Genomic DNA, 17,500 nt, shown 5'->3' with positions numbered 1-17,500 from the left:
ACCCTGGAGGACTACGAGGAGGACGAGGACTACCAAGAGTACAAGAAGAAGGTGATCGAGGAGTGGGAGAGCGAGTACGGCGAGGACTACACCTCCCCGCAGCCCCCCGGCCAAGAGGGCCGGGGGCCGGCGGCGGTCCAGGGACCCGAAGGGGGCTTCCCCAAGACGGTGAACAGCCGCAGCCTCGCCGAAGAGTTCCAGGAAGTAAAGAACGTCCCGCCCCTCCCCGCGCCCGGCGGCCACACGGCCACGTACACCGCGGCCATGCCCGAGGAACTGAAACAAAATGGCAACCTGATCCTGCCCACGAACAACCAGCCCCATTCCCCAGGAGAGCCGCGGGGAGGGGCCGGGATCCCCAAACCCAGCCGCCACGGCTCCAAACAAGCCAGAGGGGGCCTTGGAACTGGGAGGGCGAGCGGCGTTTGCGGCGGCGGTGGAGGAGGCGGGGCAGGCAGCGGAGGGACTGTCGGAGGCCAGACAGGGGGATACGGAGAGGATTGTGCGGAGGAGGAGCCGCTCCCCACCATGGACTGGGCGGCGCTCGAAAGACACCTGGCCGGACTGCAGTGCCGGGAGCAGGAAAACCAGAACCTCAACCAGAACCAAAACCACAGCATGGGCAAGACGAGCTACACCTCGGTGAGTCCACAAGCAGATTACCTGTCAGTGTGTGTGTGTGTCTCTGAAGATTAGAGTGCATTTGATCATATCATTTTCATATCATCAGGTTGTGTTTACTCCCATTCACATGTGCTGGGTGGCGTGCAGCGCGCCCTAATCCAAGAATTATCCGTGTCAGATGGACCCTGGAAATATGCACGTAGGTCGGCTGGTCTAAGGCAGGGATTCAAGGATTAGAGGGCTAATGTAGCACTAAGCTATGTGGCCCAGCTATGCACTTTCAACTACAAACCTAGCAGTTCATTCCAGATGCCCGGCTCATCTGGCACCTAGCGTTGGGGACCAGGTTGTAGATCAGTAAATATGGATGCACTGCTTTGTTGTGTGGATTATTTTGTACTTAGTTGATCGGACACACTTTGGTGAAAGATATTCACCGGGCCCTGATTACCGACCATATTAATATGTTGTTTTTGTGTCGTTTTCGGGCCAATTGTTTTCATAAACGATATGCAATTCCACAATCTCCTTTTCTGGCTATTATGAGTTGGGGGTCATGTGGTTTTTCCACCAGCAGAGGGCAGTGTTGCATCATGTCTCATAGCTGCAGGGATCCTCGTGTAACGCTGTTGGCCGGCCCCAGCTCTGTTGAATTCACTTGTGTTTCCTCATGTCATCAGCAAGCCAGCATTCATGTTTATCTGGGAAGGTTCCTCTATGAATCAGTGGTTTCTAAAAGTGAGGAGTGGTTGCAGTGACCGGTTGCAGAGAAGCAGAAATAAATGGTCAGCTGAGACCGCCGCTAAACTCGACCGTGGATTGACCGGAACTGCGTGGGGATGAATTTGTGTTTGAAAAAAAAAAGCGGATGCGGCGATGTCTCCTTTGACATGCTAACGCAGAGACCTTTTTGGCCGCCCTCTCAGACAATGGCTGCTGCCAGGGCCATTGTCGGCCTGTTTTCTTTGTGTGTGTGGAAGTGTCTTTGTCCTGGAGGCCTCTCTATCTCTCCATGGCATGTCTGGAATGCGGGGGTGGCGGGGGGTCAGTGGAAGCAAGAAGAAATGCCGAAGAGAGGACGGCGAGATGGTATCTGCTGGTCACATGGGTCTTTCACCTGCTCTGCCTTTGAAACGGCAATGTCACCTCTACTTAGTAGGTGTTGCACAGGAGGAAGTTGGGTTTCTCCGCTCCATTCTAGTGTCGTTCCATTGCTGGAGGATTTGTAACTGCAAGAGGGAAGTTGTGTTTGTAATGGTGGTGTAATGGTGTAATGGCTCAGACCTGACTTCAACACATAGTCATATCATTTATACCGTTTGACAACTAATTTAGCGTGTAGAAGCAGGTTTTTGGAAACGCAGATAAAACTGCATAAAATACACATTGACGCTGTTCCCATTGCCAGTGAACGAGTATGCCTTTCTTTTTTTTTCTGGTGTATCAGGGACGACATCACGGACACGCCGGAAAAGGGGCGTGTCATGGCTCCAGTGTGATTGGGGAAAAGAAACAGTAGAAGCCCGATGCGCGTGCACCGCATCGGCTTCGGGCTCCGGTCCTTCGGCGGCGGGGGGCGGAGAAGCTCCTCTGGTTCAGAGACCGGTTTGGGGCGGTGCCGGAGTGGCTCGGAGCCCGGCGGGGGAACGTGGGGGCTCCATGCGCACGGAGTGGTCAAAGCGGTCCCCACAGACAAAACATTTCATGTTCCCGCATGCGGGGAAAAAAAGTCAATAACGATATGAAATTATCAGGTCTATTTACGTGCCGACATCCGGAACTTCAACGGGCATCGCATCGCGGCGGTAAAGGGCCGAAAATCAGCGCGTCTACCCGGGCGTCATGTTTCCATCACTGCGGATCGGAACTGGAGCGGATAATAACCTATGACTATTGCAGGGTGTCGTACAGTCTATACCTCACACACAAACATCTCACATGTAAACACAGACACACACCGTTTTGTCACTGGTAACTCATACAAATGTGCACCAGGGTAGCCTATAGGTCTGCTGCCTGTCCTTTTTAAACAGCATTTTCTATCATTACAGGTGGAAAAGCGGCACAGATTTGTGTCGATTTAGGGGGGGGGTTAACAAACAAACAGGGAAAACTGCTGTGGCAGATAGAGACGGAAGTTGCCGGATACGGCCAGGAGGCCACAGCTTCCGGCCATCTTTCCCCAGCGTGAGGGGAAAAAAACGCGTGGCTCTGAATTCCAATCGTCCTCTGTAGATAAGGAGCGGGAATTAGCCCTGTAATCCCAGCTGAGCTTTGAGCAAGGGAGATAGCAGAAAGAAGATGATGGGAGCTTTGGCACAAGCTCACACGCTGGTCGATTTCACAGTTACAGCTACCAAACGTTCCGCCGCCACCGCCGCCGCTGCTGCTGCTGCCGCTGCTGCTGCTGCTGCTGCTGCTGCTGCTGCTGCTGCTGCTGCTGCTGCTGCTGCTGCTGCTGCTGGTCGCACATGAAAACCCCCGTCTTTATTGGCCAGGCCTTTGTGCCTCCACATCCTGATACGTAATTTAAACTTCTGATGACAGAAAAAAAATGGAATGTGCCCGCTTATCGGCCTTCTTTACATATCTAAGCTTCTCTCTGAAACAAATTCGGTATTGACCCCTTGCTTATCTTTTAATGCAGCGGCGGCAGGACGAGGATTGAGACATTTCCAGTTAGTGTCGACGTGAGCAGGTGCCTGGATTCCTTTGTCTGAAGTGCGGGCCGTTGCAGATAGCCCGAAGGAAGAGGGACAGGACCTTTTAAAATGTTGTTAAATATTTAGACAGCCATTCAGTCGAGCTCTACCAGCCAACCAGACTGTGTGTGTGTGTGTGTGTGTGTGTGTGTGTGTGTGTGTGTGTGTGTGTGTGTGTGTGTGTGTGTGTGTGTGTGTGTGTGTGTGTGTGTGTGTGTGTGTGTGTGTGTGCGCGTGAGCGTGCTTGTGTGTGTGGAAGGGGGTCTATCAATCGACAGTGTTCGGGGTCCTTTGAGAGAACGTTATTCATGCTCCAGCAGATCCTCAAAAGCAGCTGAGCTTTCACAGCGACAGGGGACATTATTTCCGATCGCTAATAGACCGTCTGAGCGAGCTACCTGTCTGGAGACCAGGCTGCACAGAGTTCACCGCAGTAAACAACATTGCACAGCTAACCGCAAGATTCTATCGATGGATTAATGAGACGGGAACTACACGAAAACTCACCCCCCCCCCCCACACACACACACACACAGACACACACACACACACACACACACACACACAGCACGGAAAGGCGACGCCTCCGTTGGCTCGCCGGGCGTCCTGTCGACATCTCCGTGGTAACGGTCTGTCTGTCCTAACTGTCTGGCACAGTTAGGACAGGCAAATAGATTGCAGGAGCAAGAATTAAACAAACAAAAGCCCCGCACATAGGAGCACCTGTGCACATAAACACACACAAAAAACCGGCACTCATTTACATACATGTACAACAAACAATATTAAAGTTTCTACCTCCACCCAAGCTCTCGCTTTAAGAGGTCTGTCTTCTTCTTTGTCTTCTTTTAGGTCAAGGATGACATAACATTTACTTTAGGTTCTGTCAAAGCACAGTTTGAAAAGGGGTAACGACTGATATTTGCACAGGGAGGATCGCTAAGAAAAGCGTAAGGTTTGGATAGTGACTTTTGTAATCGTACTCATCTCCCTGAAGGCTGTGGGTTTCCCAGAATTGGGCGGGGCAGAGTCAGGAGTGAGGTGGGGGTGGGCGGGGTTGGGGGATGTCGAGGTCTCTGGGGAAGAAGGGGGGTGACGTGGTGAGCAGCTCATAATTTGGTTTTAATGAGTCACGGAGGCACGTGGCAAACCGGGGGCCGGGGGATAACACCGGTCCTAACCCCTCTGTAAGCGCCGCGGTCTGAAATGTAAACAATAATATTGTGCTTCCGAGTCGGCCTCCAGGCAGAAAAAACAAAGGTGGAAGGTGGGCGAGCGAGGGCGGGGATTTTTTATTGCCATTCCTCAGTAATTTACCTTCTGTATCTTAAACACAGCACGGTGAAAGAGAGAGAGATAAATGTACGCCGACACCGCAGAGTCGTGCGCACGCGCGCACGCTCGCAGACACACAAATATACAATCCTACAATTTCTGAAGGCCCTGTGGGCAGGTTCTTAGTAATACAGATATGCCAGAACCTGCAGCACGACTCCTTTCTTACCACCACTCCTGTTCAGGATGAGTTAAGGCAAATACACACAAGCACAAGTCATGTGGATATCCATTTTTCATCTTCTCATACTGTAAATTCAGGTAACTTCAACACCGCCTGCCTCATGGATCATGATAGATGGAAAATCCATATTGTATATATTAATATATTGTAATCTGTCATCCAATCGCACGTAACCACTGGAACACTCATGGCAGCTCTTAAAGGGAACCTATTATGAAAAGCTCACATTGTCAGTGCTTGTGCACATACATTTGGCTGACAGGCCTACTAACAAACAAACTGTGAAATAACCCAACCTAGTCTGTTTTTTTGTGGCCAGCCTTTGCCAAAGAACCTGTCCTGAAACAACCCGATCAGATATACTGTACTCCCTACGTCACTGGGCACATTGGAAAATTTGTTCAATTTAGAACTGCCCCCCATCTGAGTAACTCCACCCACGGCTTGAGCGGTCCGGTGGCTCTGTTGTTGATTGCAGAGACCAGCACAAATCTTTTAAAAGAAAGAGGAATTAATACCAACTGTCTGTGACAAAACTGCAGACAATGGAAATGTATGTATTTAAAAAATAATTTTGCTGTGTTTGTCTTTCTGTCTTTCTAAAAAAAAAAAAAAAGAAGAATGAGCTAGATAGACTGTCAGCTGCGGCGCGCAATCCGCTGTGCATTTACACAAACAAAACCAATAAAAATAGTGTGTTTTTATTGTAGAAGTATTTATTTTATATATCTTTTTTTCCGACATTTACATGAAACAAAAAATCCCCGCATACCCCCGGTTGCAGTGTCCCTGTGCGGTTTTGGCAACAAAAGTCGGAACAAACTTTTAAATTGGGCCTTGTAGATCTAATATGAGTGAAGATTCAGCCACAGATTGCTTATTTCTCACCTCCTTTGAAACAGAGTTTGGTGGACTGATGATGTGAAATCAGTGAAAGTTGACATACTTCATACAACAAAACCCGGAGTAAAGCTCATACCCATTAGCTCACAGAACTAGGGACCTCAGGAGGGTGGCTCCACCCCACAAAAACAGCTGTTTTGGAACAGGATGGTTTAGAGGCATGTTAGAATGGCCAGAATGCATAATCTGAGTGGTCATTTCAGCAAAAATAAATTAAAAACATGTTTTGGGGACCTCAGGGCCCCATATTAACTTGTTGAAAAGGAACATAATAGGTCCCCTTTAAATGGTCTTTGTTTACAGATACAGTCACAACCCCTACAAATGTCCCCACGTCTTAAGAGTTATTCATTCTGCAGCGATTCTCATTTCTGAATTCTTGCACTCCAATCATTAACGCCATCCAATTACTTTTAACCTTCAAAACATTCGTTCACCTGCAACCTGCCATGTTTTCTTGCCGCTTGTGCGGGGGTCGGGGGGGTGCCTTTCATTTGTCATTTGCTTGTGCTTTGTTGAGGTAAGTCAAGTCCCTTTCACACATGCAGTCTTTCCCAGCAACTGTTCCGGAACTGTTCCTGCATGGCGTCATGTATGAATGGGAGCAGGGATCCATATCCCGGGAAATCTGTTCCGGCAATTTCGCACCTCAAGACCTAGTATCATCTCCAGGAAAACGCCGGGACGGCTGTGTTGTGAATGGAAGCAGTGACATTGCCAGAACAAGCACTGACGTGGACGCTGTACATGTAGCAGGGGGGCACTACTGTCCCCCGAAAAAAAAACATTTATTACAGTCTTTCATTGGAATTTACAGTCCATTTATGCTATTTAAACACATGTACAAACTAGGGATGTTAAAATGTGACGACTAAACGACCGACTGTCTCCGTGTCAACAGTAAAAAGTAAAATATTCGTTTTTGTAATGGCCTATTCAAAACTTAAACCGCACCTGCAGGAGTTTGACGTTCTCACTTTGCGTGCTGGAAAATGGCAACATGGCATAAGATTTGGAGAGTCTCACGAAACCCAGCGGCGCAATGAAAGTGATGAACCAGTGATGGGGCTCAGGTCTGGCAGGCGTATATTTACCCATTTACATGTTTGTATTTACATTTATTTATATATTTATTGCTTTGTTTATTTATTTCAGGATTTATTTAATGGGCGTATTTATTTATATTTGTGTGCTAGCTCTGCACACATCCTCTTTGTGCGCGCCAGTGAACGAGCCACGTGCGCTGCTGCTCCGTCTGTTGCAGGGGGTGCGGACCGGCACCGCACGGGGTGACTTCTGCTGGACTGTCCCTCGCCCGGTCTATCCCGACATTATCATGGCATGTGTGAGAAGGGGCAAGACGGAAATGTTCCGCAATGTAGCTGCACGTGTGACTAGTGAAACTTACTACCGCTGCCGGAAGGGTCAACTCCGGTGAGCGAGCGGGTGGCTGCGCGTCAGCATGGCAGCTCTCCCTGGAAAGGTCAAGAAGTGGAGAGGTGTGAAACGCTGTGCCCCGGGTAAGCCGTCAAGCGGCAGGAACGAAAAGGCTGAGGGAAAAGAGCTGGGAGAGGTTATAGCAAGAGGGAGAGAGAGAGAGAGAGAAAGACCCCTCTCTCTCTCGGCCGCCGGTGCTTTGTGATCATGTGTGAGTGCCGCGGCTGAACTCTGCTCGGCGCTCTCGCTTCTAACAACTTAACTACCACCTTTGCACCGTTTGCAGCATGTGCCACGTAGGAGACTGGAGAAGGGCGGGGGGAGGGGGCAAATTGTAGGGTAAGAAAACTCTGAGGGCCAGCTCTAGTGACATAAGTAGACAAAAGGCTGCGAGGATGAGGGGGAGAGAGTGAGAGAGAGAGAGAGAGAGAGATGAAAAGGAGTCAAATCGAGGGAAGGAGGGCAAGGATGGTATCTCTGAGCAAGGCGGTGGCGACTTGTTGGGAAAGGGGGAGATAAGATGAGGTATGCGGGGGTCAGGATAGGTTGTCGTGCGTGGGGGAGGTGGGAGGAGCAGCCCGAGGGGAGGAGCAGAAATGGTTAAAGTATTAACCGTCAGCCCCTTTCCCACATGGAAGCCGTAACATTGCTGGATGAAAAAAAAAAAAAAAAAAACACCCGCCAAAGGCCTTACGGAAAAGTTACGTATGGAGCCTGTTCACTACTTTACGGCAACTGCTACTGCTTTCATTACCACACACTTCACAGCCACACTGGCATTTTCCCGGAATGATACCGGGTGGGGAGCGGGGAGATTAACGGAATGACTTTTTTACGGAACGTGGAGACGAGGGGCAATAGAAGAAGAAGAGGGGGAGAAGGGACAGAAGGCAGGGCTGCTAGAGGAGCATGGACGTGGGGCAGGACTTCATCCAGGTGTGGAAGACAACCCCCTTGTGTGTGTGTGTGTGTGTGGGTGTGTGTGTGTGTGTGGGTGTGTGGTGTGTGTGTGTGTGTGTGTGTGTGTGTGTGTGTGTGTGTGTGTGTGTGTGTGTGTTTGCGTGCGTGCGTGCGTGCTTGCGTATGCTCCGCCAGCTGTAACATGCCCGGCCCTCTGCAATCGCAGACTCAGACCTCAAAGTCTCTCAATGTGCAGATCGTGCCGTCAACTGAACTCCAGAGCCAGACCAGAGCCTTCTCTCTCCCTTCGCACACACACACACACACACACACACACACACCACAACACAAATGCGTGCACAAACGCACACCCTCGCATAACTACTTCAAAGAACATCTGCCAGTGTCGGTGGATGTGGACGTCTTTTCTTTTTTGCCGGTGGAGTAATTCTTCTCAGCGTAACCTTGGATTCCTCGCAGCAAGTCGGGCACTTAACTCAGGTAAAGGAACATTTCAGCTCTTGTGACATTTATTAGAGCACGCGTCCTCCGTCCCCTCCAAACGTATTTTTACATTGTACCATGTGGCAGGCATTATTCCATTATGCAATTTGGAACTGGAACCCAGCATTTTTGTTCAGACCCCAAAGTATGATTAAATTAAATTAAACGTCTCTCAAAACTGGCCTCACTTGCGTGGGACTTTGTTGCATTTAGTTTTGTGTGTGAAAGGAAGAAGAGAAGCCGGTGAAGAGAATACGAACAAAAGGACGAAATGGTGTTTTGTAGCGTGGACCCCGGGGATCTCAAATTCCTCGGCACCATGTGCTATGCGGCCTGTAACAAAGAGCAGGTGTGTGCGTGTGTGTGTGTGTGTGTGTGCGTGCGTGTGTGTGTGTGCCGGGCGTGTGGACCGGCGTGAGGCTCCCTACCTGGCAGCCTTTCATTTCCCTCCGTCTCTCGGGGAGTTTTTGTGTCTCCCGCTTTAAATAAGCAAAAGCTCCAAGCTTCGCGGATAAACGTAAACAAATGTGTTGACTGTACGCACACCAAAACACACACGCACGCACGCACACACACACACACATACACACACACACACATCACAACACACGAGCAAGGAAACATGTAAAAATGCAACGCAAAACAACTCAAAATATCAACAATAAATATTGCTCAACCCTTTGACAAGTGCACACAAGCAATCGTTCTTTACATACGTTTTTCTAACTACAAATGATGTCCTGCTGAGAGAGAGAGAGAGGGGGGGGGGAGAGAGGGAGAGAGAAGGAGAGAAAGAGAGAGAGAGAGGAAGAGAGAGATAGAGAGGGAGGGGGAGAGAGAGAGAGGAGAGAGAGAGAGAGAGAGAAAGAGGGAGAGAGAGGGGGAGAGAGAGAGAGAGGGAGCGGGAGAGATGGAGAGAGAGAGGCGGTGGTGTGAATGCTATCAAGACAGCCCGCGGCCACGTATTCCGTCGGTCTTTCACACGCTCACACACACGTTTACAGCGTAAACCCTGGAGTTGTACTACAACGTATAACTCCTCCCTCAGCATGTCCGGCCACCGGCTGTGATGAAGCTGCAGCCCACATCCACACCATAAAGTTTCACGCTCCACCTGAAGGCACTTTCCTCAAGCCCCCCCCCCCACCCCCCCACCCCCCGCTTCTTCTCCTTCCCTCCTTCTTTGAATCCCTCCCCCTCCGTTCCCACTCCCGTTCCATGCTAATTGTATTCTTCCTATAACCGTCAGGAAGCATTACTGACCCGTGTTTTCACAACGCCAAAAGTGCCGCGGGAGACCACTTTCTCGGGCTTCCGCTCCCGCACCTTAAAGTCAAACCATGAGGAGCAGGAGGACGAGGGGGGGATGTGAGTGGCAGAGCGTGCTGTGGAGGAAATTAGGATTTATGTTGCTGTGAGCCAACAGCTTCTGATGTTTAGCTCTGTGTCACTCCATATACTGCACAGTCACTGCAGCATGGCGCACCCTTGGCGCACGCACGCACACGCGCACGCACGCACACGCACACACACACACACGCGTGCGTGCGTGCGTGCGTGCGTGCGTGCGTGCGTGCGTTTGTTTGGGCGGAGCTGCACGGGCCGGGTGAATTATGGTGCTTGCCTGTACTCAATTATAGAGCGTGCAGCATGTTTGGGTGTGTGTCGGTGGTGGGTTGTGGCCTGGCTCTGTTTGTACCCGGCTAAAAATACAGGACACATGTACACGCACGCACACACAAACACACACACACACGCTCACATTGATGCTTAGAATTTCTCCCAGTTTCCGTTTTTCTCCTCAAACCTATTATTCTTCATGCATGGCTCTGTACTTGCAGTGAGATTTGTGTTATTTTGTGTCCCTCCATGTGTGTGTGTGTGTGTGTGTGTGTGTGTGTGTGTGTGTGTGTGTGGGTATGTGCTTGTTATGTGTGAGCGAGGCACAACGACAGAGACCGTGCCAAGTCTCGCAGGGAGCTTCATCTGTCGCTGCAGAGCTGAACATGGCGCATCCTCCCGCCCTGTACATGCCCATAACCTCAAATTACCCACAGCGCCAGATTAAAGTCACGATGCCACCTTGTTCTCACTTCACAGGGTTTTCTTTCTCCTTTCCCCCTCCCTGTTTTATACAGTCTGACGGGTTTGTGAAAAAAAAAGTTGCTGTTTGTGCCCCTGTTTGAGTCGCGCAGTTTGATTTGATATACGCTTTTGCCGGTCAGTGTATACTCTTATATCGTACAATATATTCCATTGTGCACGCCGTAACCATAGATACCGGTCTACATCCCGCTAACCACAGTCCCTCACTGCTTATTATTCACTATGACACACAAGCTCGTACTTCACAGATTTCAGCAGACTGCGCGCCGTTGCTGGCATCGTTTGTCGTAATTTTCGCTGTTTGTATTTGCTCCGTCTGCGACTTTGTCTCCCTTCATTTAAAAGGCAGATATACACAAATGTTTATATAGTTCATTTAGTATCTTGTCCCAGCGTGCTCCGTCTTTCTGCCTCCGTGTGTGGATATTCGCCCGAGTGTAGTCATCGTTATTGTCTGGAGAATGATCGCACGCACGCACGCACGCACGCGCACGCGTGCGCACGCGCGCACACACACACACACACACACACACACACTTGGCCTTCACATCCGCTGCCCTGTCATCCCTGTCAGAGCGAGCTCATTACCGCCAGAGTCTGGCCCTCACACTGAGCCAACCTGCTTTGCTATGCAGCGGGTTTTTTTTACACCAGCGCAAAATGTCAGCTCACTAAAAGCATCTGCCCTCCCTTCCTCCCCGTCATCCCATGATTAAATAGTGTTGTGTTATTGGCTCCGCCGTTGATCTGGTTCATCTGAGACCCAAGAAAGCTCATCTCGTTTTTCACTCCTCGGTTCATCTGCTCTTAAATTGACTGTTGCCGGCGCACATCAAGTCATGTTGACGTCACCGGGCTTATTCAGATCCAGTGTTTCACTGGATGAACTGGAGGTTCCTCTTTTCTCGCCTTTCACAAAGATGACGGCACGTCACTGTGATCACGACCCCAAATATCAGATGTAATAATACAAAGCGTTCTCATCCAAATCAATGGTGTACTTTATATTGATCATATAAAGATAGTGTGGGGCAAATGCTTCTCACCCACAGACACAAAGGGAACGGCCGACCAGAGGAACTGATATGCAGATGTGGGGGGGAAAAAAAAAAAAAAGAGATCAGAGCCAGGAGTCCATCGATTCACTTCCAGGTCATTAAACCCACGAGTGGCTTTGGGGAGGAAAACAGCACTAGCCAATGGAAATCAATAATCTGGCCGGGGGAGTGGTGGGTGGAAAGAAAGGTTGGGGTTCTTGCCAAAAACAATATTGAAGCAGTACCGAAACCGATGTATGATTTAACTGCTTGCTGATGTCCAGTCTTGATTGTGAAAAGCTCTACAGAGCTGCCGGTGGCGCTCAGCCGACTCATCCGGACGCCCTACCTGTCGACTAAAAAGGACAAACATGCTGTAAAATAATAAAAGAAAACAATTATAATAATGTAAAACATGTAGTGTATTTTTAAGGGGGGGGGGGGGGGGGGGGGGGTCAGGATGTTTACGTCTCCGTCGGATCAAAAATGAGGGATCAGGGGAACAAAGAGATGGACACACATTAATGGAATGGGTGGCCGGAAAGGCCCAGGACAGAGAGGTGGAGAAGGGAGGGATTATCCTGGTAGGGTGGCTTGGGGGATTAGGGAGCGGCCATCTGCTACACCGGGATTATAATCCTGCACAGAGAGAGACGGGGCCGGTACGCAAACACAGCGGTACACATATACTTTTACACGCTGAGGGTGGAAATCACTTTAGATGAGACCACACCCCGTGTGGGCGAAGAATGTACAACCGTGTAGGGAGCCGTCGAAGTAACTTTGAAATCGTTTTTACAATCACAAAATAACTATGACAGATTGTGTGAGAATATTCCGGCCACTGCAAGCGTAACTTTTCCGAGGGTCGTGGGGGAAAAATAAGGAGTCCATTGGGATGAGTCACTGATCAGTGCTTTACCAGCGCCTCTCCCTCCCTCCCTCCCTCCCTCCCTCCCTCTCTCTCTCTGTCTCTCGCTGTCTGGCGTGATTCTACCTCAGTGCTCCTGCTCTTTGGAACGGCAGAAGGTCGCCTCCCCCCACGGCCGCTCACCCCCTCCTTTACCCCCGCATTCCTTTCTCCCCATTGGTCCGACCCGTCTTCACTCAGCCTTCCAGCCCCTCCCTCTTTTCCAATTGGAGCTTATGTATTCTCCCTCAGCCCCACCACCACCGCCACCACCGCCGCCGCCACCACTTTCTCTCTCGTTCTCACACCCCTTTTCATGTACCCACTCCCCTACCTCCCCCTCTCCCACTCACTCTCTCTCTCTCTCTCTCTCTCTCCCGCTCTCTCTCTCTCTCTGCTTTGGGAAAAGAGTGATCAGACCCTGCCCTTCTCTCTGACAAGCGCACGGAGCGAAGCGCGAGCGCGGGAGATAGATTACTGCAGAGAAAGAGCGATAAGGGGAAGACGTCCAGCTGCCCGTCAATAAGAGGGAAGCAACAGTAGCGCTAAGCGGGTCAGGACGTTTAGGACCGGACGGGATCCGTACCCCCCCCCCACCCCCTCGTCTAATTGTCCTCCCCCGGAATACCAGCGCAGGGCTTGGGAATTCGATCCCACTCCCGCTCCCTCCCGTCCCCCCGTTCCTCCGGCGCATCCTAGCCCACTGTAGGATGCTGTGAAGGATGGTCCACCAGGATAACTGTTCTTACCAGGTAATGCAGAGTTGTGCTTAAATGCCGGCGTATCTACCAAGACTTAATGTATTGTCGTATTGTTGTGATTTAGCAACTACACGTTTTTCTGCATGTATACAAAAATGTTGAAACTCCGAAAAATCGATACTCGTTCCAGGACTGCTCGTCCCCCGCTGGAAGTCGAGCTACGATTTCTTGTTGCTTGTCTTTTTATGTTCTTTTTTTGCGTGATGTGATTGTGTTGTGAATTGTTGCCCGACTGGTTGCTAAGAGAACACTTGACTCAAGGGAATAATGTCCCGCCTCTCCCAACCCCCCCAAGGCAAGCCTCATCAATCCATGACAAGGAGCGACCAGGGATTGTCAGGAATTGATATATATATATATATATATATATATATATTACCCTCGGTGCGTTCCATGCTTTGAGTTCTGTACAGGCCTAATACGATGTTTGGCGAAGGGCTCCTAGAGACACGTTGAACGCGAGCATTCCAATTTGCAGCGGTTGTGTTCGCAGGAGAGCAGGGCCCAAGCCGCCACACATACGTGCCCCCGTCTCCAACCAACCTACAGACTAAACTAACCCCCCCCCCGGCCACCACGGAGAAAAAGCCTGCAATGCAGTAGCGACAGCGAGTGGGAGAGAGCGCAGAGGTAGATGAAAGGAGGAAGAGAGGAGTTGGGAACTGGAGACAGCGGAGGAGGTGGTGATGATGGGGAGCGGGGGACGCGCCTCTGACAGGAGGAGGAAGCGCTTGGAAATGAGGGAAACGAACAGGCGAGAGAGAGAGAGAGAGAGAGAGAGCGAGAGAGAGAGGGAATCGGCGGTGTTGACACTGAGTCCTGGAGGGGCACGGCCTCCAGAACGACTCGCTGTGGTGTGCTCCACTGTCCTCCTCCTCTCTTTCCTCTCCTGATCTCTGGAGACGTGGTATCTGTCTCTAGAACGTGTCTCCCGACCAAGTTTAGGGTCTCTTTTTTTTTTGCGTTAAAAGTTTTGAGTTCTCCGATGTTTGTCTCGCAAGTGACATCCAAGCCCACGCGTGTTCACCGTGGTGGAGATCTTTGGCTCTGAATGGGTAAACCATCCCCAGATCTCTGGCTGAGGATGTTTTCGGGACCGAGCGCATCTCCCATGCGGTGGACATATGAGTGGGCACTTACGCTCATTCATCCGTGCGCGGATGTGCGTTTCTGAAAGAGGGGAAAGGAGATTGAGGTTGTATAATTGGATGAGAATTTCCCCGTTTCCTGTCTGACGAATTCTAAATGGCGGGGGAGAACGCGGGGGTTTAAAGGGAACCACGTCGGCAGAGCGGGGGGAAAAAGTGAAGCCGAGTGGCTGGTGGAGTGACAGCAGATAAAAAGACAAGGATCAAAACAGACGCAACAGAAATGGAACACACACTGAGCAAAGGGAAGAAGAGATTAGTGGCTTTCTGATGAAACTGAATTGAGACGATCCGTTGCCACAAACAGTGGAAAATGGAAAAAAGAAAAATATGCGCAAATTAAATTTAGGGAGAGGAAATGGAGATGTGGAAAATGTTTAATAATAGAACAAGAGTCTAAAAAGGGGTTGGATGTGTGTGGGTTGGTGCTTTCCAATTAAGGAGGTGAAAGGAGCAGATAAAGGAAAGAGAGATGGAGCGAATAAGAGAAAGAACGGGAGAGAGCGGGCGAGCGGAGCACGTCTCCGGCTCCAACTAACAACTAACACCAACTCCCCGGAGGCACCTCAATTAGACGGTAACCTGGCAACCGGCCGGCAGCCAGCGCCCCACGCCCCGCGCCGCACCAGGGACGGGTGACGCTGCGGGAAAGAATCTGCGTTTTTATCAACTTTATTATCCTGCGACACGTTCAGCTGACGCAAATTCACCAAAAAATCTAAAGAAACCAACAAAATTGAACAAAATACAAAAAAGTTGAGCAGTGACAATTATTACATTTCTTTATTACATAATCGCAATTATTTGAGGTAATCATTTTGTAAAATCCTTACATTTTACAATCATATGTTTTTGTCCATGTTAGAAATTCTGCAGTGGATAAAAATTCAGTTCAGGCAAATTATCAACCCAAATTTTTATGTTACAGTGTTCAATGTCAATAGTAAACTGTTCTACAAAAGATATACATGTATTACTACTCTTATCAGCTTATATTACAATAGTTACATAAAATGAACAAAAAAGACAATTCAATTGTTGAAGGGGACCTATTACGCTCCTTTTTACACATCTTAATACAGGGCTCTGAGCTCCCCCAAACTTTAGAAGTTTTTTGTTGAAAATACCACTCAGTTTATGCATTCGAGCCATTGTGACATGCCTCTAAACCCAGACTGCTCCAAAACGGGTTGTTTCAGTGTGTGTAGCTTTATTTGTGAACGAGCAACTAGTTCTGAGCCAATGGGGTTTGAGCAGAGGTTTCGGGTTCTGTGAGCCAATGGCGTTTGAGCTTTACTCCGAGCTCCCTTTTATTTAATCGGTAAACGTTCACTGATTTCAAGGTGTACACAGTACATAGACTGTGCATAGACTAGAGAAAACATTTGAAAACCAGGCGTTCAGCGGTCGGAAGCCTGAGCGTTTTGTTCACAGCGATTACTTTGTCATTAGTTTACCTCATTATTTTAACACTTTGGCAACGTCTATATGAACATTCGATATTTTAACATTATATATGACAGAAAATAAGGAAAATCCTTTAATCAAAATGATTTGTATGAGGATTAATAGTATTCAAAATTGCATGATTATGATAGTTCTACGAAAAAAGGAAACAAAAAGGTAACGAGAGCAAGCCAAACAGACTGAGAATGAAGGGAAAGAGAGAGGGTGATGACAAAGGTTGCAGGGAGTATCGGGGAATGAGAGGTGTGAGAAGTTTCTATGAAAGCAGTAAGCCACTGTGTTACAGTGATTGTACGCCACGAGTAAGGGAAGCGCTGAGAGGCACGACGTGAATCAAGAATGGAATGACAGAGAGAGAGAGCGAGAGCGAGAGAGGGAGGGAGAGGGGCAGCGCACCGCCCCGCCCCACCCAGTCTCAGGGGACAGCGAGTCTGTCTCGGGGCCATCTCTGTTTGGATGTCGCCGTTGTTGTTTACGACGTTATTTGAGGCCACACCTCAAAGCAAGGTGTGGCTCTCCCACACCAGAAAGTGATGGGAAATGATAAAGGAGAGAGACGGGAGGTTGGAGAAGACGTAGAAATCATACTCGTCTTTGCCCTCGTGCCCTTCCCCATGTGATTTATTTTTACATCTTGACCTTTGGAGTGAGCTCTCCATTTCAATGTCAAATACCATTAGCCTGTACGGTTGTGTGCCGACCCTAAGGTAACCAAGAAGCTGCCTGTTTGACCCGGTGGTAATCCAATAAAAACCCATCAAATGCCTCCCTGTTGGTAATGCAGAAACCGCAGATGGATAATTCACTCTGGATACCAGTTGTAAGATATAGATAAAAATTTGAATATAATTACGGACATTTCCATTCGAACTACCTGTCAGTTGTACCACCGGGCAAAGCAGTGATTTAGGGCTCAGGGTACTTCCCTGGAGTATCCCCTCTGAGCGTGTCATTCTATTCCTAAAAATTGTTAATGTTATGTGTAGCCGTCGCTCTAGAGGGCCTGTAGCCCTGATGCATCACTGTCAGCCAGCATCAGTACCAGCAGAGTGAAGGCTGATAGAGAGATTTATCACCCCAGCCACAGTGCGCAACCCTGAGCTCTGGAAACACTGTCAGCCTGCCAGAGCCCCCGGAGCACTGATTGAATCACGGCATATGTGTGTGTGTGTGTGTGTGTGTGTGTGTGTGTGTGTGTGTGTGTGTGTGTGTGTGTGTGTGTGTGTGTGTGTGTGTGTGTGTGTGTGTGTGCATGCGTGTGGGTGTGTGTGTGTGTGTGTGTGTGTGTGTGTGTGTGTGTGTGTGTGTGTTTGCGTCCTTGGACATGAGCCATTACGCAAGTACGGGGTGTGCAAACTGGAATGACACCGTGGTGAAGGCAGGCGCTGGGAGGTCTGTCGTGTGGCCTGATGAATTAATAATGAGCTACGGTGGTACAGTAGGTACTAGATACTGGCTGGTACTGGAACCTGGTACTGGAAC

The 17,500-nt window shown here is 49.5% G+C and overlaps 1 protein-coding gene across 3 annotated transcripts in view; it reads left to right on the top strand.

Annotated features, from left to right (window-relative positions):
* schip1 (schwannomin interacting protein 1) overlaps positions 1-17,500 on the top strand; it is a 41,412-nt gene that overhangs the window by 3,563 nt on the left and 20,349 nt on the right. For 2 of the 3 annotated variants that reach the window (XM_080006332.1, XM_080006331.1), the window contains exon 2: positions 1-642. This exon is cut by the window's left edge and continues 108 nt beyond it. In XM_080006332.1, coding sequence (XP_079862458.1) covers positions 1-642 — 642 coding nt within the window. Of the gene's footprint in view, positions 643-13,051; positions 13,395-17,500 lie in introns of those variants that run through there. The other variant, XM_080006334.1, reaches the window with a different exon arrangement.

This window comes from Zeus faber (genome assembly GCF_960531495.2).
Source record: "Zeus faber genome assembly, chromosome: 9".
Lineage (NCBI taxonomy): Eukaryota > Metazoa > Chordata > Actinopteri > Zeiformes > Zeidae > Zeus > Zeus faber.
Note: the sequence above shows the minus strand (reverse complement) of the source record. Positions and strands in the feature narration are given on the sequence as shown.